Here is a 23,823-nt window from a genome sequence, read left to right as displayed (position 1 = left end):
TGTATTCATCACCTTAAAAAAAAATAGCATGATGAAGATGGTTGGTTTATTACAATAAAGTAATATAACAAAAGAATTTCATTTTTCCCATGTAAATTGAGAAATTGCACAGAAGACAATAATGTGGGAGGGAACTTCTGTTCCCTAATATTGTTTAGCTACTGTTAAAGAGCTGGATTTAAAATGTGCTAAGTACATGTTTATAAGCTCAGCATTCTTTATTTTATGTAATAAGATATACCAAGAAAATATCCTTAGAATAAATTAAGTACTGAACTGATAAAGTACATCTTCATCATCAGTATCTTGAAGTTATGTGTAAACTACAGAATTATCACCTACCTATATAAGAGTTTAAACATTTTGGTTAAATATCATTTGATTCCTGCATTAGTTTTTTCTATGTATGTTCATGAGTGAAATTATTCTTGAATTTGTTGTTCAAGGGCTACTCGACATCTAATTTTATTATCAGAATTATATTGGTCTTTTAGGATCTGCTCACAATTTTTCCATAGGATTTTCTTCAGGGGGTAGTCTGTACAATTATCTGCTCCTACATAATTTTTAAAGATTATTTTTTCCAGTCTTTAAATTTTGGGGCACCTTTTAGTTACTCTTGAGATATCATTTAAAATGTTCCTAGAAAACAAATAATACTCTATTTAAAAGTTGTGTCTAATAAGGTTTATATCTATTTATATGATCATTAAAAATATTCTCTAAAACATCTATCAGAGTTTTCCTTTCTTATCATAAGAGAAAGCATTGCCAAAGCCTAGTAATAATAGTTTCTTCAAAGAAATATTTTGACTTAAAAATTTAAAAACCTTTTGTATTGTTCTTTATTCCATGATTTTTGCTTTATTTTCATTAAAACTTTCTATCAATTCAAATGCCCATTGAGGCATTAGCTTGTTTAGTTCAGTAATCATTATTTAATTTGACAAATATTTGGACTCCATAATATGACATAGTGCTGGAGACACAGTGGTGACAAGAAGTAAACTGCCCTCAGTTGTCTTAGTTATATACACACAGTAAATTCCATTGAGAACTGCCATGGTCATGTTCATAGAATTTGATATACAGGAGTTTCATTATCATTCACATCTAAATAGCCAGTAACTTGACTACTGACCTGCTCATTCCTTTGATAATTATTTATATATGTAGTACTAAATTTCCACAAGGTCAGAATTTATTTGGCCATTTTCTAATTTTTAAATTTATGAATAGTATTTTTTTTTTAATTTTTATTTATTTATGATAGTCACAGAGAGAGAGAGAGAGGCAGAGACACTGGCAGAGGGAGAAGCAGGCTCCATGCACCGGGAGCCCGACGTGGGATTCGATCCCGGGTCTCCAGGATCGCGCCCTGGGCCAAAGGCAGGCGCCAAACTGCTGCACCACCCAGGGATCCCTAATTTTTAAATTTAAATTGTGGTGATAAAATGGATATGACATTTGGCTTTAGAAAAATTTGTTAGAGACAAGTCACTTCCAAATGCCTTTAAAAACAAAACAAAAATCATTGCTGAACACTCAACAACTCCACTTTCATTGAAACCATAAGGCTTTCTTTATAGTATGGATTTTTTTGTGCAGCAAATGAAATACTGATTCAAAGCTTTCTTCCCTTCATTCTGTTTTACAGCCTTTTCTTCAGAATTAATATCCTACTGTTCAAGAAGACACAAATACTGATGGCATATTTGTCTATATTCATTATATTATTAAGGTCTTTCTGTCATAGAAATGGTCTAATACTAATATTCATGATGGTCATGACATCATTTAAGTCATCAAGGTCATTTAACCCTGTAATCAAATAAGTAAGTGAACAAACACAGATTTGAGTTACTTTCCAAAAAATACCAGTAAGATGTTTTGGAACTAAGGCATACCATATAAATTGTATGACAAAGCTCAAGGCTTTCCAAGATTAATTATGTAACAGAAATTCAACTTTGGTATAATTTTATGGAAGTGTAACAAGATTTAAATAGAGATAGAAGGTTTCCCTACATGAGTTAGATTTAGACTCTATGTGGAATATTATCAGTAATATAGAGAATACTTTAAGAATGATTCAAAAGATATTCACAGTGTCATCTTATTCATAGGGTTTTACTCTGATATTCCAAATGGAAAACCATAAGTAAATGCTTTCCGGTATTAATAACAGATTGCATTTGAATTGTCTGCTATTCAGTGTTACGTGCTCCAATAAAGGGTTTTCCAATATTACTTACACTTGTGGGGGTTCTCAAAAGAGATTGATTCTCATCAATGAGTCATGAATAAAGGCCTTCCTATATTTTTATATCATAAGAGTGAAATAAAGTGAGAGCTTGGAGAAAATGATGTCTCAAAATTTTTATATTCATAGGATTTCTCAAAACTGTAAATATCCTGGTGCTGAGGAAAGTCTGAGTCCTGACTAAATGTGTTCCCATAGTCTTTCCATTGATAGAGATTCTCACAATTGTGAATTTTCTGTTCAGGAAAATATGGATGGTCATTAAAGATCTGGTTACTTTCCTTACATTCATAGGATTCTGCATCAGTATGAATTTTCTTATGTCGTGTAAGTTGTGAACCCCAGATAAAAGATTTCCCACATTCTTTACATACATAAGGTTCCTCACCAGTATGTATTCTCTGATGTCGAGTAAGTTGTGAACCCCAGAGAAAGGCTTTACCACATTCTTCACATTCATATGGCCTCTTTCCAGTATGGATTTTCTGGTGTCGATTAAGTTCTGAACCACGAAAAAAGGTCTTTCCACATTCCTTACATTCATAGTTTCTCTCACCAGTATGAATTTTTTTATGTCGATTAAACTCTGAGCCATGAAGAAAGGTCTTTCTACATTCCTTACATTCATAGAGTTTCCTCTCATTATGAATTTTCTCATGTTGAGCAAGGTATGAGGCCCAAATAAATGTCTTCCCACATTGCTTACATTCATACGGTTTCCTACCAGTATGAATTCGTTGATGTCGAGCAAGGTGTGAACTCCAGATATAGGCTTTTCCACATTTCTCACATTCATAGGGTTTCCTACCAACATGAACATTCTGATGTTGAGCAAGATTTGAACCACGAATAAAGGCTTTTCCACATTCCTTACATTCATGAGATTTCTCACTAGTATGAGTTCTCTGATGTTGAGTTAGGTGTGAGCCACGAGTAAAAGCTTTTCCACACTCCTTACACTCATAAGGTTTTTCACCAGTGTGAATTCTCTGATGTTTAGTAAGATGTGATCGCTGACTAAATGCCTTCCTACATTCATTACATTCATAGGGTTTTTCACCAGTATGAATTCTTTGATGTCGTGTAAGATCTGAGCTACAACTAAAGGCCTTCCCACATTCCTTACATTCATAAGACTTCTCACCAGTATGAATACGCTTATGGACACTAAGTTGTGAATGAAATCTAAAGGACTTCCCACATTCCTTACATTTAAAAGGTTTTTCACCAGTATGAATCCTCCTATGACCAGTAAGGCTTGAACGCAAACTAAATGCCTTCCCACATTCTTTACATTCATATGTTTTCTTAGCAGAGTGAACTGTCTGATACTGAGTAAGTTCTGAATCAGAAAGGAAGGTCTTCTCATATTCCTTATCTTCACAAAATTTCTCTCTAGTGTGCATTAATTGATGTTGAGTACAGTCTGAGCCAGAATGAAAGGCTTTCCGAGACTCTTTAAATTCATTCAGTTTCTTTCCTGTATTCTGTTTGTGATGTACATTAAAAGTTGTGTGATGGTTAAAAGTGGACATTTTTTCATAGGTAAGTGTAACCTGCTTAAAACATTCTTCCTGATTTTCCTGTTGTGTTTCAAACTGATCTTTGCTTTCCCAATCACCCCTAAAACATAAATATTCAAGGTTGTGTTTTTTACAAATTTCCAATTGAGGTAATTCTCTCTCAAAAGTGACATGTTTTTGTGATAACTTCTTGCTCTGACAGCTGGACTGCATGTCTGAAAGATAAGAAGATAAATTCATACTGTTTTACTGTTCCAAAAGACACAAAATGTCCAATGTAGATATAAAAAGTAAATCTTAAAATGCATAAGGCACACAAGAAATGACTGGCTTAAGAAATTCTCAAATTCTGGGCAATATGAAAAAGGGGCAAAAATAAATAGAAATTTAAGAGAACTGAAAAAAAGTTGAGGTGAGTGATTAGATACATAAAAGCTTTGTTTTAGTCAATTACATCTGAGTAGTTCCATTAAAAAAAAATATTTATTCAGCTATCACCCAGTCATGGACTGCCAATGTAAAGATAAGACTATTTCATTCAGTATGGTAAATCAAGTCTTAGCATGTTAGGCATTAAAAAAATAATTCTGTAAAAATACAATATTAAAAAAAAGGATATGGGAGGAATTTAGGATGGAATAAAAGGTAATACTACAAAAACCAAGTACTGGGAAGCATGATTAGGATCTTTTAATCATATAATAATTTAATACATCTCACTGTCTAGTTGCTTCCATCATTACTGAAATAAGTATGTATACTGCTTCCATATTACTTTTGTACTAAGAGGAGGAAACAAAAGTACATCTAAACTAACTGAAAGAAAATTTCCAGAAATGTAATCATACCTACATAATCAGTTTTCAGTTTGCCTTTGCACAAGCAAAGACTTCAACTTGCTCATTTCCTCCATGGTACATAGCCAAACCATCTTTTTGTCACATGACCCCAATGAAGGTGGTTTTGTTTTCTTTATTCTTGAGTTCATAGTATTGCTCATCTATTCTGCTTTATGCTTTGAAGCCCTTCCCCAGGTCGCCTCTTCTTTTCCCTTCTGTGTAAGGCCACTAAAATATTACAGAAAGTATCTACAAATTTTCAAGTACCATGGAAGATACTATGATGAATGTCTTATATAATTCTGAGCTTAAAAACAGCAATGTTGGGAAATAGGGTTATCAGTCCAATATGTGGGAAGTAATCTGGTCTAGAGTCAACAGACAGTAGGAACTCAGCAACACAGGTATGTCGCATTTAGGTTAAAGGACATAATTATGGGTGACAGTTCAAAAAGGAAAATAGGGGATCCCTGGGTGGCGCAGTGGTTTGGCGCCTGCCTTTGGCCCAGGGCGCGATCCTGGAGACCCGGGATCGAATCCCACGTTGGGCTCCCGGTGCATGGAGCCTGCTTCTCCCTCTGCCTATGTCTCTGCCCCCCTCTCTCTCTCTCTCTGTGTGTGTGACTATCATAAATAAATAAAAATTAAAAAAAAAAAAAAGGAAAATAGTTTGAGAAGCTGCCAAAGGCAAAGAGCTAGGAAGAATGTGACTCATTTTTGATATGTGCTAGGATTTGATGAAATTGTCATGCAGTTGTTAAAATTTTTCTTGGGATGATAGAGGCGGGAACTGATCAAGTGCTCTAGCAGTGACTAAGTTGAAAAGCAGTTCAGTTACATGTGTAAGTAGTAGTGTATTATAGTGGAAAAAGGACAGACCATAGTTTCAGGCTCAGTTCTATTTACTAACACCATCTTTAGGTTATGAGAAAATTACTAAGCTTGCCTGAGCTTTCATTTTTCTGTATGATACTAGGGATATTAATATCTTTTTTTAAGAGATTTATTCAGAGGATTGGGAAAACATACTATTTTTATAAAGTGCCTGACACAGAAAAAGGACTGAACAATTAGTAGCTGCTGCTGCTGCTGCCAAAAAAAAACGTGGGAATGTGGGGGACTGGAAATGGTTTAACAGTATTTCACACATAAACTACTGCTAGAAAGTAATTATTATTATTGTGCTAATTAATGCAGGCAAGGAGTTTAGGATAAATTAAAAAGAATGTTGAAGGAATATAAACCAAGACGTTAAAATAAATTCTGCAGATAACAGAATATGATGAGGAAGCAGCTATTTTGAGATGCTTCCTAGACAGCTTACAATATGACAATCCTGCTCACACCCAGAGTCTCAGCATTTAGATAAGGAGCTGAGCTTAGGATTCCCACCATAAGTTCCTGCTTGGCTTTTCTCAGGCACCTTTAAAAATAACCAGTTAGAGTTGAGCCCACAAATAGTGACCTCCACCCCAAATACCTTATAAGTATGGTGCTCACTACTTTGCTCTCTTATCTCCCACTTGTTCATGACCAGAGATGGAGGACTGTCCTTCTCATAGCTCATTGTATGCCCCTGCTCCCATTTTCTACAATTCATAAGTATTTAATCTTGTGACTTTACTTCTTTTGTGTGATTGTATGAAAACTGTGCCTTCAATCAAAACAACTCCAGCATTTTCACTTACCAAAGTGGAAGCTTGGATATTGAGGGAGCTACCTGCTGTCCCTATGTGGATGATTTGTGCCTCCTCATTCAGCAGGTTATAATCTGCATATCACTAATACACAAGCTATGGGCTCCTCAAACACAACATAAACATGGAGGTTAGAAATAATGACTCTACTATACCTCCTATCACCCTATTTTTTTCACTTCCATTTATATTACAAGTCCTTGACTATGACTCTTGTATACATCTCTTCCTGGTGAAACCTAACTTCCTGCTTATCCTGAGTCTGAATTAAATGAGTGAACATAGCTAGAAAAAATAATATGTGTTGACTAGAATCATTTCTAATTTATATTTTAAATGCCCACAACTGGGTTCTCAGCTGTGTCCAGAATTTTTATATATTTCTGGTCACAAACAATCAAGCGGAGGACAATCAAGGAATCAGAAACAGCAGAAACTTAGGTTGTGACAAAAGGAACAAGACAGATTATTCCATAGGTGTTATTTCACTATAAGCATGTAAAGAAAGAATTATAACTTTTCTTTATACCATATACAAACAGAAACTACAAGTAAATTAAAGACATAAATGGCAAAAAAAATCTTTAAAACTTATAAAAGAAAACAAACATCTCTACTAAATCTCTATGGGATATCAAACTTACTGGTAAATATTTTAGATGAACAAAACAAGAAAATTCTACAACTATTACTTGAATATACTAAAAGGCTCAGCCAATCTTTAGCACTCAGAGTGTACTGGTACTAGTATTTGGCTTAGAGACTGACAGAACTTATGACATCTCAAGGCTAAGGTGATAGAGATTAGTATCCAGGGGCTGTCTATAGAGGAGTCCTAAACATTCATCATGTTGAGTTAGAATAGAAGGGCTATTACCAAGGAATATGGGTAAAAAACAGAGGTAGACCTACACAGGAAATATAGCTCAGTTTCAAACCATCTCGGTGACTAAGGAGGGTGATGGACTGAGAAAGCACCAAAATATTAATGCCTTCAGTTACCTGATAGAAGCAACGGAAATCCTCTATAAAGGAAGGTAGTCTAGGCATTAGTTTTACCATTTTACAAACACTGTCTGCCATAAACTAAGTAAATAACCAGACAATATTAATGTAAACATACTACGGAAACAATAGTAGAAATACATCTAAAAGTTCTCTAGATATTGGAGTTATGAGACAGGGTTTAAAAATAACTGTGCTTAATGGGATGCCTGGGTGGCTCAGTGGTTGAGTGCCTGCCTTCGGCTCAGGTCATGATCCTGGGCTGGGATCGAGTTCCACATGGGGCTCCCCGCAGGGAGCTGGCTTCTCCCTCTACCTACGTCTCTGCCTCTCTCTCTGTATCCCTCATGAATAAATAAAATCTTAAAACAAAACAAAACAAAACTGTGCTCAAGAAGCTAAACTCATCGTTTTAGTAGAGAATAAGAAACCAATACAGATCAAAAAAAAAAAAAAATCCAAGAGAAAAAGATTGGAAAAATCTTAAGAGAAGCATTATGACATAGAAGATTCAGTTAGAAAACTAAACATAAATGTAAGTGGAAGCTTAAAGGGAGAACAGAGGAAGAATGGGAGAAGCAGCAATATTTCAAAAGATAATGGCTGAGAATTTCCAGAACAAACTCCATGAACAGGTGAATGAATGAAGTATAGCCAAAAGTGGAATACTACAGAGAAACAAAACTAAACTATTGATACGTGCAACAACATAGATGAATTTCAAAATCATGCTAGCAAGAAACAAGGTCAACAAAAAGAAAAAAGAGTATACCTTGTATAACTCAATTTATGTAAAATTCTAGAATATATAAACTCATCTAGAGTTACAGAAAGCAGGTCAGTGACCACTTGAAGACAGGAGTGGGAGGATAGATAGCACAGGGGCATGAGGAAAACTGGCAATAACTGAAGGGTTTCTTTTCTTTCTTTTTCTTTGTTTCTCTCTCTCTCTCTCTTTTTTTCTAAAGATTTTTATTTATTTATTTGACAGAGAGAGAGCCAGAGAGCACAAGCAGGGAGGATGGCAGAGGAAGAAGGAGAAGCAGGCTCCCCATTGAGCAGGGAACCCAATGTGGGGCTCAATCCCGGGACCTGAGCTGAAGGCAGATGCTTAACCAACTGAGCCACCCAGATGCCTCTAAAGTGTCTGTTTCCTGATTATAGTGATTATTTCATGGATGTAACAAAATGTCTGAACAGACCAAACTGTATACTTCAAATATATGCAGTTTATTATTCTTTAATTATATCTTGATTAAGTTGTGAAGTGAGAATTTTAGCACTATAATAAGAGAGAACTAAAATCCTAAAGAAAATAAAGATAAATATCCTTTTAGCCACTTTAACTAGGTATTAGTGTATTAGTATTTCCTTTATGTGAATGCTCATTCACACTAAAAATACAAAGTATTAAGCCAACAAATGATAAGTATAGATCAAGTACACAGCAAATATCAAATAAATACAATCAGTAATTCAGTAAACAAACACAGAGGAAATATCTATCCTTACTAGAAATCAACAGCCTTTAACCTACTAAATTATTAAAAAGTTTTAATTAAAAATAACTCAATTTGTAGTGAGACTACATTGAAACTTATATCATTCCTGACCTCCATATGAATCAACGCCCTCCAATCCTTCTGAAAACACATTAATTCCTATAGTATACAAATACATTCAAGTCATAGCTACCTCTCAGATACCCATGTGTTTACCATGAATCTGTTTGTTTCCAAACTTGTTGATACCAATTGTTTTTGACATTTTACCTATATGTTAATAACATTATATAAAGAAATATGAAAGGTTGTTTGTTTTATATGAAAACTAAGTGAATGCTCTAAAAAAAAAAAAAAAAAAACTAATTCAAGAAGGCTGAAAGAAATTCTAAGGACTGAGGGGAAAAAGAGATTCCACAGTAAGATTGTCTAAATTCTCATTCAGATAGAAACCAAATAATTAGGAGAATGAATTATTAGTGTAGTTTTTTAGTGTAGTTAATATAAGAAAGCATAGGGAGAACTCTAATTAGGAAAGTATGCACTGGTCCCTTATTGAAACAGGTGAACCAGTTATGGGTTGTAAATATTAATTTAAGGGATTCTCGAATTTTGTATGATTTAAAATAATCAATTAACTATCTTAAATTAACTGGGTACACAGTATTCTAACTTTAAATCCTCTGGCCAAGGAATTTCATATCTGAAACACAACCATAATTCAATGTGGAAAAAAAACCCCATGAATAATTGACCTGTACCAAGAATTACAACTTTAGTAACAAGAAATGCAGAATAACCTTAATATACAACAGAAGATTCATAGTATGTGAAAACTGACCAAAATTTTAAAAGCATATAGTAGTGTTTAGGGAACAAAAGTATGAAATAAAATTGCACAGACCTTTAGGAACAAAATATGTTATAAAATCTTATTTTGAAATACAGTTGACCCTTAAACCACACAGATTTAAACTGTACAGGTCCACTTATATGTGGATTTTTTCCAGTACCGTAAATTTATTTTTTCTTTCTTATGATCTTCTTAGTAATATTTTCTTTTCTCTGACTTATTTTAAGAATACATTATATAAAGACATAACATATGATTTATATTATCAGTAAGGTTTCCAGTCAATAGTAAGCTATTACTCGTTAAGTTTCTGGGAAGTCAAAACTTATATATTAATTTTTTAAAGATTTATTTTAGAGAGAGATAGCAAATGAGTTGCGGAGGGACAGAGGAAGGAGAGGCAGAGAATCTCAAGCAGACTCCATGCTGAGCACAGAGCCCCAAGCGGGGCTCGATCTCACGACCCAGAGATCATGACCTGAGCTGAAACCAAGAGTCAGAAACTTAACCAATTGTGCTACACAGGCACCCACCTCTATGTGAATTTTTGACTGTCCAAGGATCTATATTCCTAAACCCCTCAAACTGTTCAAGGGTCAATGGTAACTACAGATTCACAATAAGTTGCAAAGAGTACCCTTTATCCAATTTTGTCCAATGAATACATCTTACATAATTAAAGCACAATATCAGAATCACGAAACTGACATTGGCACAATGCATATGTGTACTATGTCATTTCATCACTTATGCAGATTCCTATAACCACCACCTCAATCAAGACACATCTAGATCATTATCTCACAGATTCTACCTCTTGTGCTACCTCTTTATAGCCATAACCACTACCACCATTCCCCAGCTCATCCCTACCCCTGGCAACCACTATATGCTTTCAATCTCTAAAATTTGGTAATTTCCAAAATGTTCTACAAATGGATTCATTTGGCATGTGACCTTTTGAGTTGGCATTTTTCATTCAGCACCATATCCTTGAGATTCATTTCAGTTGTTGTAGGTATCAATAGTTCAGAAAAAGAACAATTTAAAAATACAAATATAGCTTTTGGAATTTAAAAACATGATTCTAGTGAGGAGATAAAATTTATTTTCTTTTCTTTGATATTTCAAATAAAAAAGAAACTCCTAAATAAACAACTAACAAATACTGTGGAAAAAAAAAAAGAAGCTACAAAAGTATATTATTTCAATCTGAGTCCTTCCCATAAACAGAAAATTCATCAATTAGCCTCAACTTGCCAAATATGTGCCTTGTTTCCTCTTGACAGCAAGGCTTGTTTTTTTTTTTAAGATTTTATTTATTTATTCATGAGAGACACAGAAAGATCCCTGATCCCAGACCCTGGGATCAGGACCTGAGCCAAAGCCAGACGCTCAACCACTGAGCCACCCAGGCATCCCCAGGACTGGTCTTTTGTGACACTGCCCTCTCTTTGTTTTCCTCCATTAGCCTTAACCTCTCTTCTGCTACTTACTATTCCCTGTAGCCAGAAGCCATTTTCACCTATTATCCTGATTTTCAACTAAGCAGACTATCAGGACTTCTCTTAATGTAGAGCCTATTTTGCTGAAATGTATGGACATGTTCCAGTCACAGAAAATTCAAGTTTTTTAATAGATTATATACTCTTTGTTAACCCTTCCTATCCCAAAATGAAATTAGAAAATCAATAAATGTTGCTTAAAAGAATGAATTAGTAAGTGTAGGAAACGCAGAAGCAAGAATTTAGGCAAAATAAGAAGAATTCAAAACATAGTAGATAAAATAAAAAACAGTCAAGATTTTTGGAGGGAGAAATTTACAAATATCTAAATGAAGAAATTTACAAATATCTAAATGAAGAAATTTACAAATATCAACATGAAAAAAAGAGAAAAAGAAATTGAGTCAAAGCACTGATACATTACCTACTGAAGAAAAAGAATGGTACTTACCTTTTTATAATATGAGAGAAAGAAAATGAAGAGTAGTACTGAATTGCAGTGGTATTTGGAGGTGAAAAGAAGAGTCATTTGGAAATTCATGGTGAAAAGGTTACTTCTGGCTCTAGGTCTCAGAACTTTATTCACAGGATTTTATCTCTTGAGGAGACTTAAGACCAGTATTTCAGAGATGCTGCTGCCTCCGTAAACATCTGAGCTCTTATCTGCAATAATGGTGTCCCTGTGCAGACTCAGCCCTTACTCACCTGGGCATGGTCCTCTTGTCTCATCCTGTAAAACCATCCAAGGCTCTTTCCCTTTCTCCAGTAAAGAAAACACATCTGGCTGATAAATGCAAAGTCCTGATCAGAGATAAGAAATAAGAAATAACCACATGGTAAGGATTTCAAAATTTGAATCTAGTCCTTCAGTTATGAAGGAAGAAAGACAATTATAGGAAGAGTAAGAAAAAGGCATGAAGTATTTCTCCATCTAAAAGATGGAGAAGATGGAGGTTAGCAAATTTACAAGGCATAAACAATTTCCCAGAAAGAAGTCAGAAATTTCCCTAAGCACTTGAAAGACAATGCAAAAATTCACAATGTAAAAATCAGAAATTTCTGGGGTCAAATTCTGAATCTTACCCAGCAAGATCATGTTGCTGTAGTTCTCCAACATCACATCTCTGTACAAGTGTCTCTGTTCCAAGTCCAGGCACTCCCACTCCTCTTGTGAGAAGTCTATAGCTACATCCCTGAACACCATCAACTGCTGAAAGAAACAATGCAAGCATCAATGGTGAAATTTAAAAATCTTTTATTTATTTATTTATTTTAAAAGTTTTCTTAATTTTTTTTAATAATAAATTTATTTTGAAATTTAAAAATCTTTTAGATAGAACGGGGAAGAAGTGAAAAAGAGCACTGTATACTTACTGTATACACCACATATATAGTGGTGTATTGAGTATACAGTGGTGTATACTCACTGAGCAAAAAACTGAAGTCGGCTGCCTGTAGTATGGGGGGAAATTACACGGAAATTTGTGACTGAGGCTAAGTGACTATATGCTCTTAAAACCTTCTATTGTTCAGCCACAACATCCTTATGACCTTCCAGGGACAAATATCAGACAATAGGATGGCAGCCCAGAATCAAGAGTTCTTTGTTAATATCACTTGGAGGCCACACCAGGCTTAATCACTAAGTCCAGCTTTATTATGGGATAAAAATAATCCCCTGCCCCTCCTTAGGCTACTTTTAGTTGACTTTTCTGTTAGCTGAAGCTGAAAAGATTCTTAGCAGATACACTCCCTAACTGAATACCATTTTCTGTGAGAATGTATAAAATCTGGGTTCTGGGCTAAGTAGCTGACAACACAGGTCTTGTTAATAATATTAATCTCTCACTGATTTTCCGGCAAGATCCCAGGTCTCTCTGAACTTAACCCTCCACCAATCCTCTATTTAAAAGCATGATAAAGTGCCACATAATAAAATGAACACCAACCAACACCAACTCTCACCTTTATTAAATGAGACACCCCATTCTACAGAGTAAATAAAGCTTTCATGCAGTGTATCCCTTTTAGCCACTCAGTTCCACCTTGTTAAGCCACAGATTTGAAAAGAAAGTCTCTACTATTTCCTCCTTCAGTGCTCTATCAAAGTCTTAGAACACAGGAGGTGCTGAATGCCATGTTGGAGAGAAGAGGGACACTTAGGGAAGGCAGAGGACTGTTTCATGGCTATCACCATATTGAATAGTGACTCAAGTAAGCAGTTTAAGGATAATAAATAAAAGTATTCATAAGATGTGATATAAATGGTTAAAATTTTGGAGAGAGGTAATTCCAACTCACATGGGCCATGACTTAAAATTCCCAGAATCAATCAGTCTTCTATACTCCTCTCCTGGTGAAGCAGAGTCCCGAGGAAGCAGAGCTAGAAGGAAGGAATCATGAGAGGTCAGGTTTTCCACAGAACTTTCAAATGGACTAAAAATGCCATTTTCTTCCCTGAAGAAAGGTCAGAGAGATCTACAAAAATCCTGGCCCAAACCAAAACCCAACTGACTCATTCTCACTCCTTCTTTTTCCTAGTGCCTATGTAACCACTAATTCCCGTTCTGTTTCTATAGATTTTCTTATTCTGGACTTTCACATGAATGGAATCATACAATATGTGAACTTATTGTTACTCGTGTCTTTCATTTAGCATAATGCTTTCGAGGTTCATCCATGCTGTAGCATGTATCACTATTTCATTCCTTTCTACAGCTGAATAATATTCCACTGCATGACTAGACCACATTTTGTTTATCCATTAATAGACATTTGGGTTGTTTCCACCTTTTGATTATTATATATATGCTGCTATGAACCTTTGTGTACAAATTTTTATGTTCAAATACCTGTCTTAAGGTTTTAAGAACACGAGTTTTACATTTCACTTATTAAATTTATTCCTAAATATTTTATGCTTTTCGATACTATTGTGAATGGAACTGTTTTCTTAATTTCATTTTTGGATTCTTCATTGCAAGTGCATAAATATATACTTGATTGGGGGGGGGGGGCAGAGGGAGAAGCAGAGAGCAAATCTTTAGCAAGCTCCATTCCCAGAGCAGAGCCTGAAGCAGGGCTTGATCTTACAACCCTGAGATCATGACCTGAGCCAACAGTCACCCAGGCACCCCTACACTTGATTTTTATCTATTGATCTTATATTCTAAAACTTTTCTAAACCCTTTTATTAGTTCTAATAGTTTGTGTGTGTGTTTATTCCTTAGGATTTTCTATTATCAAAAAAAAATAAATAATGTCATGTGTAAATAGAGATGGTTTTACTTCTTTCCCAAGACAGATGCTTTTTATTTCTTCTTTCTTGCCTAACTTCCCTATAAAGTCTCCAGTACAGGGGATCCCTGGGTGGCGCAGCGGTTTGACGCCTGCCTTTGGCCCAGGGCGCGATCCTGGAGACCTGGGATCGAATCCCACATCGGGCTCCCGGTGCATGGAGCCTGCTTCTCCCTCTGCCTGTGTCTCTGCCTCTCTCTCTCTCTCTCTCTATGTGACTATCATAAATAAATAAAAATAAAATAAAATAAATAAAGTCTCCAGTACAATACTGAATAGAAGTAGCAAAAGCAGCCATTCTTGTTTAACTCCTGATCTCAGGGGGAAAATATTCAGATATTCACTATTAAGTATATTAGCTACATGATTTCTGTTGGTGCCCTACAGCAGGTTAAGGAAATTCCCTTTCATTCTTAGTTTATTAGAGTATTTTTAAAATGAGAAGGTATTGGCTTTTGCCAAATGCTTTTTCTGTATCTATTAAAATGACCATGTGATTTTTTATTTTTTATTCTTTTGATATGATGTATCACAGTAATTAGTTTTTGGATGGTCAGATAACCTTGCATTCTTGGGACATATTCCACTTGGCCATGTTGTATAATTCATTTTATATGTTGTCAGGTTTCATTTGCTATTTCGTTGAGGATTTTTGTACTCAAATTCTTATGATATATGCTTTGTCTGGTTTTGGTATCTGGGTAATATTGGCCTCATCAAATAAGTTGGGATCTTAGCTGTATGTTTTTCTCCTTTTTGAAAAAAAAATTATTTTTAAGTGAATTCTAGGGACACCTGGGTGGCTCAACGGTTAAGCGTCTGCCTTTGGCTCAGGGCATGAGCCTGGAGTCCCGGGATCGAGTCCCACATTGGGCTTCCTGCATGGAGCCTGCTTTTCCCTCTGCCTATGTCTCTGCCTCTCTCTCTCTCTCTCTCTCATGAATAAATAAATAAAATCTTTTTTTTTTTTTAAAGTGAACTCTACACCCAATGTGGAACTCAAATTCACAATCCCAAGATCAAGAATTGCATGCTCTTCTGACTGTGCCAGCCAGGCCCCCCTGGCTATATATTCTTTAATTGCAGCAGAGGCACCACTGGGGAATTCAGAACTGTTAGTAGGAGTTGTTCTGAACCAGGTTATGTTCTGAACAACAAAGAAAACCTGGTTGTTCAGAGGAACCATACTTTATTTATTTACTTACTTACTGATTTATTTAAATTTTAAGTAGTTAACATACAGTGCAATATTGGTTTCTGGAATAAAAGTCAGTGATTCATCATGTATATACAACACTCAGTGCTCATCATAACCTTCCTTAATACCCACCACTCATTTTAGCCAATCCCTTACCTACCTTCCTCCATCACCCTTAGTCTGTTCTCTATTGTTAAGAGTCTCTTATGGCTTGTTTCCCCTCTCTCCTTTTTTTCATTTCCTCTTCGCACATGTTCATCTGTTTTCTTTCTTAAATATTACAGATGAGTGAAATCATATGGTATCTGTCTTTCTCTGATTGACTTATTTCACTTAGCATAATACATTTTAGCTCCATGCTGTCACAAATGGCAAAATTTCATGTCCTGGTGGCCGAATAATATTACACACACACACACACACACACACACACACACACACACACACACCACCTTTATCCATTCATCAGTCGATAGACATTTGGTCTCTCTCCATAGTTTGGCTATTGTTGATAATGCTGCTATTAATACCAGAGTGCATATATCCTTTCAAATTTGTATTCTTATATGCTTTGGGTAAATACCTAGTATTTTTTTTAAGATTTTATCTATTTATTTGATAGAGAGAGAGAGAGAATGCACAAGCATGTATGAGTGGGGGAAAGGGAGAGACAGAGGGTTATGCAGACTCCCTGCTGAGCAGGGAACCCAATGCAGGACTCAATCCCAGGACCCCAGGACCATGACCTGAGCCAAAGGCAGACCCTTAACCAACTGAGCCACCCAGGTGCTCCCATGGTAAATGCCTAGTATTGCAATTCCTGGGTCATAGGGTGTTCTATTTTTAACTTTTTGAGGAACTTCCATATTGTCTTCCACAATGGCTGCACCAGTTTGCATTCTAACCAACAGTGTAAGACAAAGAATATAGAAACTAGCAAATGGAACAAAACAAAGAAAGAGATGACAATTATTGGAAGAAAACACTGAAAGTCAGAGATAATCCAACTTGCAACTAAGCAAACCCCTACAGATGAAATCCAAATCAAAGAAGAGAAAAAACATTAAAAACTTTATTTTTAACATTAAAAAATAATTTCCTGAAATAAAGCATGAATATACATAACGAAGAGACATCAGGGAGAAATGATTCAAAACTGTCAGTATGAAAACATTTCCTAATAAAATTATTAGGCTAAAACCCATGGGAAGTCAAGATAAAAATATGAACTTACCCATAAGAAAAAGGAAATTCACTTGTCAATAGACTTCTCCACTACTAAATTCAGTGCTCCCAAGAGGGAGGTAGTCTCTCCAATATATTTGCAGTAAAATGAATGACAGAATCGAAGATTTAATATGCAGCCAAGCTGTCCTTCAAATAGAAAATATAAAAAGTTCTATGCTACAACAACTTAGGGAATATTGTTCATATGAGTGCTTTCTAAACTACTAGAGGACATATTTCTGCCATAAAAGAGAGAACAGAGAAAATTTCAGGAAAAGCAGTGATGGTAAACATATTTAAGTGCAGACCTAAATAAAAATAAGATGGAGATTATGGTACCAGTATGTAAGATGGTTCTTAAAGGTATCTAGTACTTGGTATTAATGCTGTGTAGTTGCCCCCTCCACTGAATAGAGCTGACTTGTGTACCAAAAAGATATTGTGGAAATGATGGAGTATGAGAATAGGTCAAAAAGAACATTATGGCTTCTTCCTATACTCTCTTGCTGCCCTTCTGCTCTGGGGAAAACCATATAACATGTTATGAGGTCCATATGGAGAGGAACCGAGGTCTTTTGCCAATAGCCATGTGAGAAAATCATCTTGGAAGGTGGTCCTCCAGCTTCAGTCATACATATAGATGAGTGTGGCATGGCCAAGAGTTTGGCTATAACTTCAGGAGACCTAAGCCAGAACCTCACTGCTAAGCCACTCCTAAATTCCTAATCTGCAAAAACAGTGTAAGATAATAAATATTTATTGTTTTATTAGGGTAATATGTTTTACAGCAATAATTAACAGAGAAATAAAGTTTGCAAAATGGAAAATAGACAAGCTCACTGACTGCCTCATTTATAATAACTGGGAGAGAAAGGATATCATTTAAAGCAGCCAAGTCGGGGGATCCCTGGGTGGCTCAGCGGTTTAGCGCCTGTCTTTGGCCCAAGGCGCGATCCTGGAGTCCCTGGATCGAGTCCCGGGATCCAGTCCCACGTCGGGCTCTGGGCATGGAGCCTGTTTCTCCCTCCTCCTGTGTCTCTGCCTCTTTCTCTCTCTATGTCTATCATAAATAAATAAATAAATCTTTTTAAAAAAATAAAAAATAAAGCAGCCAAGTCATGGGTAGATATATAGAAATATTTAAGAATACAAATATGAAGGCAGAGAGAGTAAAAATGTCAACTGCATTTCAACATACATGCAAAAATTAGGAAATTAAAATTTAGATTTAAAATGACAGGGATCCCTGGGTGGCGCAGCGGTTTGGCGCCTGCCTTTGGCCTGGGGCGCGATCCTGGAGACCCGGGATCGAATCCCACATCGGGCTCCCAGTGCATGGAGCCTGCTTCTCCCTCTGCCTGTCTCTGCCTCTCTCTCTCTCTCTCTCTGTGTGACTATCATGAATAAATAAATAAAATCTTTAAAAAAAAAAAATGACAGCATTTGGGACACCTAGGTAGCTCAGCAGTTGAGCATCTGCCTTCCGCTCAGGACATGATCCCGGAGTTCCGGGATCGAGTCCCACATCAGGCTCTTGCATGGAGCTTGCTTCTTCTCCCTTTGCCTATGTCTCTGCATCTTTCTGTGTCTCATGAATAAATATATAAAATCTTTAAAAACATAAAAAATAAAAAAATAATATGACAGCATTTATAATAGCAACAAAAATGTTAAATACCTATAAATTTAACAAAATAAAATAAGGACAAGGCCTCTACATTGATTACTAAAAATAACAGAATAAAATGAAAGAACATCTAAATGAATGGAGGAATTTATCACATTTATGAGATGAAAGTGATTATTTTCAAGATATCAGTTTTTCTGCAATATAATGGTGTAAAAAGGTTAAAAGTAAAAGGATGGGAGAAGATATACCATGGAAATCATAATCAAAAGAATGCTATAGTAGCTATATTAATGAGACAAGGTAGATTTCAGAACAGATTATCAGAGAGAAAAGATGGTCTTTTCAACAAACAATACTAGATCAACTGAATATATGAGGGAAATGAATTGATCTTCCCTTATACATACACAAAAATCAATTCCAGAGGGTTTGTACATCTAAATGTGAAATATAATAAATATAGAAGAAAATATTAGTATCTTCATGCCTTAGAGATAAGCAAAGTGTTCTTCTTTTTTTAAGATGTTATTTATTCATGAGAGCAGAGAGAGAGAGAGGCAGAGACATAGGCAGAGGGAGAAGCAGGCCCCCCATGGGAGCCTGATGTGGGACTCGATCCTGGAACCTCAGGATCACACCCTGAGCCAAAGGCAGATACTCAACCACGAAGCCACCCAGGTGCCCGAAGCATCCAACTCTTGATTTGGGCTCAGGTCATGATCTTAGGGTTGTGAGATCAAGCACCACATCAGACTCTGCACTGGGTATGGAGCCTGCTTAAGATTCACTCTCTGCCTCTCCCTCTGCCCCTACTCCCCTCTCTAAAAATAATGATGATGATAATGATGATGAATATGTATCAACTAACAGCAGCAACTTCAATAAAGCAGAAGCTACAGGTTATGTAAGAGAAAACTTCACTCAGAGTATTTTAATACATTTTTATCAATCAAAGACAAATCAAGTGGAAAACAAGTAACCATAGACAGGTCATATATTAGACCACAAAGAAAAATTTTTAAATTCCAATGTTAAAAAATATCATAATGCAGCAAAACTGGAAATTATAAGTGAAGAGGAGGCCTATCTGCCTTACTGAATTCCTCAACTTTATCAATAGGGATTGATTTCATGTCACAGGGCTCAAGACCTCTCCACAGCACTAAGGCTAAGACGCTATACCACCTGTTCTGAGCAATAAATTATCATAAACACAGTGGCTTAAAACAATACAAATTTATTACCTTATGCTTAGGCAGTTAGGTAAAAGCCTGAGATGGTTCTCAATGGGCCAATATCAAGGTGTCAGCAGAGCTGTGTTCCTTTCTGGAGGTTCTAATGGATAATTATTTATTTCTTTATGTTTTCCAGACTCTAGAGGCCACCAACATTGGCTCCCTTCCTTCAGCCAGCAATTCTGCATATCTCTGACCATTCTTCTTTGATCCTATCTCCCTCTGACCCTAAAGACTTAGGAAAGGTTTACTGAATTTAAAGAATCCAATTGGGCCATTGGGTAATCTAAGATAATTTCTCCAATTCAAGGTCCTTAACTTAATCTTGTTTGCAAAGTCCCTTTTGCCCTGTAAAGCAAAATAGTCACAGATTCCAGGGATTAGGACCTGGACATCTTTCCAGGGGCATTATTCCACCTACCCCAACCACCTTTAAAGCTTCTATCCTTGGCTCTCCTCTTCCTGAGGGATACTCAAAAATCCACCCTTTCTATCCCATCACTTCTTCTCCAGCAGTCTTGAATCCAAACAGAATAAGCATCAATATTCCCTGTATCCATGTTTATGTCCATTGTCAGAAGCCTTAGATTCCCTGATAATCTGTCTTTTGAGACACTGTACTCCCCCCCCCTCAGCTAGATGTACTTTCTTGTCATCTCTCCCCACATCTGGACACTTTCTAGTATGCCCTCTGGAATTCATAATTCATTAATAACAAACTCCTCTTTTATCTCCAACACTTCCTTGAATACTCCCTTCACCTTTGGGTCTAAGGGAAACCTGGCTCTCCCCCAGCGGACTCTGCAGCCTTTTCAACATCTCCCTCTCCTACCCTCCCTACCCCCAGCCTCTTGCCACTGGGTCTGGAAGCAGGGCAGGTATCCTCCTTGTTCTTATTACTTTCAGACCTTCCTCTCTTCCTTTTCTAAAAAAGCTCTACCTCGGAATTTCATGCCATGAGATTACATGTAACTCACCACACCTCACTGCGGCTGACATCTACCAAATACAGGATATTTCTCCTTGTTTTTTGAAAACTTGGGCTCATGGCTTATTCTCTGCAACACTACTCTTTTATTCTTGCAGTTGCAGTGCATTCACACAGTTGAGCCTTGCTTACTCATTCTTCCCAGTATGTCTACTTTTCCCTCTCTTGTGGCTCATTATTACCAGCATACTTTTAACATTGTTATCCTCCCACCAGCTGCTGTTCTATTTCTCTGCTCATATTTACAGAGAAATTCTTGGAATATGTTCTCTACACTGTCTCCTATTCCACTCCCCACATTCTACATTACTCAATCCAACTAACGGCCATCAAAGAAACTGCTCTCCACACGTTTACGAAGGACTATGGTTATTACTAAACGCAATATTCTTCGTTTCTGGCTCCACAGCTGCTGCTACCACATTTACACACACAGGCACACAGTGTGCAGTCACAATCATGCATGCACATGCACAGGGGCACCTAAATAGCCATCACCGTCATGTACAGCTTCCCTCATCATCGTGCACATTATGATGTGCACACACACATACACACCCTCACCCCCACGGCTCCTGAACGATTACCCCCACCTCCCGCTCCTGTAACCATTTCACACAAGCACCCACAGATCCCATCGTGATCGCTGGCGCACGAGCGGGCACACACATACACAGCTCCCTACCAACTTCCTTCCCCATTCCTTCTTGCTGGCAAAGCCTGAGACTCCGAAAACATTAATCCCTCACTACCCTTCCCAGTGGCGTTGGCCCCTCAGGGGTCATTTTGTGTCTTAGATGATCTTACCTGACCCTGCGATCCCTACAAGAATGTTCCGCCGTGACTCGGGCGGGACGCTTCCTACAGTCGCGAGAGCGTCGGTGCGCGGACAGGAAGCTGTCTCGGCTACGGCGGACATTGGAAAATGTAGTCAAAGCCCGGACAGCCTTCAGAGCCCAGCGCCGAAGATCTCAGTTCATAGGCCTTGGCCCCGGTCTCCATCCTTTCCCTCGACAAAGACCATCGCCCTCATCACTGCTCACATCCGTGGCAAAGGGCTTCTCTATTCGTTCCAGGCCGCGATTCGAACGCAAGACTCCACTGAAGCCTCCACGCTGCTCCCCCACAAATGCTGGGAACCTGGACAATAAGCCAATGCGGCCTTTCGACCGGAAGTAGCCTTGGACGCGATGGCCCCTGGGAAATGTAGTTTAGGGTCGTAGAACTACTTCAGAGGAAGGGTGTCATTCTTTGCTGCTTGAGTTTGCTGTCTGGGCATGTGACAGACACATTGTGACAGAAAAGTCCTGTTAGACGGTGGTCAAGCGATCAGTGACTCCTTCCCATCTTTGTCTGAGTCTTGGTCTAGCCTGGTGCATATCTCTTATCCCACAACTATCGACCTGGGGGTAGGATGAAGGGGCCCAACTGCAGGAAGGTCCCTTTTCTGCGAAGCCATGGAAGCTCCTCCTTTTTTTTTTTTTTTTTGGAAGCTCCTTCTTTAGCCAAGGTGTACTATCCTCTTAACTCCTCAAATAAATACTTCACTTAAATAAATAAATAAATAAATAAATAAATAAATACTTCACTTATTCTCATCCTCCAATTACCCTTAAAGAGTTTGGGTTAAATTAATATTCAAGCTTACATCAGTGCTTTGCAAATGCTATTCATGTCTTGGCTCCCTCCCACCCCCCGAAAGTTAGTACTTGATAGCTTTTGAATTTTGCTTCCTCTTCTCTGAGCTCATCATTTAGCTGGACTGGCTCCCTCCCACCCCCCGAAAGTTAGTTCTTGATAGTTTTTAAATTTTGCTTCCTCTTCTCTGAGCTCATCATTTAGCTGGACAGTTTAGGCAGAGACATAGGCAGAGGGAGAAGCAGGCTCCTTGTGGAGCCCAATGGGGGACTCGTTCCCAGGACTCCGGGATCATGACCTGAGCCAAAAGCAGACGCTCAACCACTGAGCCACCCAGGAGCCCCAAGATCACAGTTCTGCAGGACATGAGTGTCCATCAATTTATAAATGTCTTAGTGATATACAAATAAAAAGCATTCTTATCAATAGCCTAACTTTCAGAAACCTATAACTCAATTTCCTGGAACCCTAACATCACCCTCCCCTCCATGAGTGATGTGGAAAACAGAGGCAGAAGGGAATGTAAACAAAATTAAGTTTCTTTATGACCTGCAGTCCATTGACAAATACTTGAGATAGAAAGTCCTTTTGGAAACCTCCCTTTTCCTTACTTTCCCCAACTCCCAAGTATATAAAAGTGTGAGGTCACCCCTCACACTTGTAATGCAGCTCTTTATATCCACGAGTCCTGTCACTGTGCTTTAATAAAGTCACCTTTTTGCACCAAAGATGTCTCAAGAGTCCTTTTCTTGAACATTGGCTCTGGACCCTAACACTATCCAAAACTACATCAAGATCACACTCACATGTCTTGGGAGTTAGGATATAGACATATCTCTGGGGTGCCACAATTTCCTCTACGTGTTATCATCTTTAGTCTTACCCTAATAGATTTCTTTAGAATTATCATCCTCTCGCTACTATAAATGCCACCTAGGTACAGGCAACATGTAAATGTTTTTCCTTATTTTTTTAAAAATATTTTATTTATTTATTTGAGAGAGAGTGAGAGAATGGGAGAGAGCTAGCACAAGCAGGGGAAAGGGGGAGGTAGAAGCAGACTCCTGCTGAGCAGGAAGCCCAATGCTGAACTCATTGAGGGGCTCAATTCCAGGACCCCAGGATCGTGAGCTGAGCCAAAGGCAGATGCTTAATCAACTGAGCCACCGAGGTACCCCAAATATTTCTCTTTAACATGGACTATCTTGGTTTAAGAGAGCAAAGAGAAAATTCTTCATACACTCCCTAAAACTTGTTCATTCCATACTTGATTTTTTAAAAAGATTATTTATTTATTTTATTTATTTGAGAGAGAGCTCATGCACTTAGGCGAACATGGCATGCAGAGGCGAGGCAAAAAGAGAGGGAGAGAATTCCAAGTAGATTCCTCGCTCCTCCTTGAATATACCAGGCTTATACCCAA

General features: G+C 37.3%; 1 protein-coding gene across 2 annotated transcripts; it reads right to left on the bottom strand.

Annotated features, from left to right (window-relative positions):
- Nucleotides 1-1,321: 1,321 nt before the first annotated feature.
- Nucleotides 1,322-21,889, bottom strand: ZNF790 (zinc finger protein 790). 2 transcript variants are annotated; one of them, XM_041745876.1, is made up of 5 exons: nucleotides 21,570-21,889; nucleotides 13,489-13,570; nucleotides 12,271-12,397; nucleotides 11,893-11,988; nucleotides 1,322-4,001 (listed from the first exon to the last, which is right to left on the bottom strand). In XM_041745876.1, exons 2-5 carry the CDS (start codon nucleotides 13,495-13,497, stop codon nucleotides 2,329-2,331), a joined length of 1,905 nt encoding a protein of 634 aa, XP_041601810.1. In that variant the 5' UTR covers nucleotides 13,498-13,570; nucleotides 21,570-21,889; the 3' UTR covers nucleotides 1,322-2,328. The 2 variants fall into 2 exon arrangements, with proteins under 2 accessions (XP_041601810.1, XP_041601811.1); XM_041745877.1 differs by having other exon boundaries at nucleotides 12,271-12,394.
- Nucleotides 21,890-23,823: the final 1,934 nt, after the last annotated feature.

Source organism: Vulpes lagopus, chromosome 2 (assembly GCF_018345385.1).
Source record: "Vulpes lagopus strain Blue_001 chromosome 2, ASM1834538v1, whole genome shotgun sequence".
Lineage (NCBI taxonomy): Eukaryota > Metazoa > Chordata > Mammalia > Carnivora > Canidae > Vulpes > Vulpes lagopus.
The sequence above is the reverse complement of the archived record's forward strand: the minus strand, read 5'-3'. Positions and strand labels throughout refer to the sequence as shown.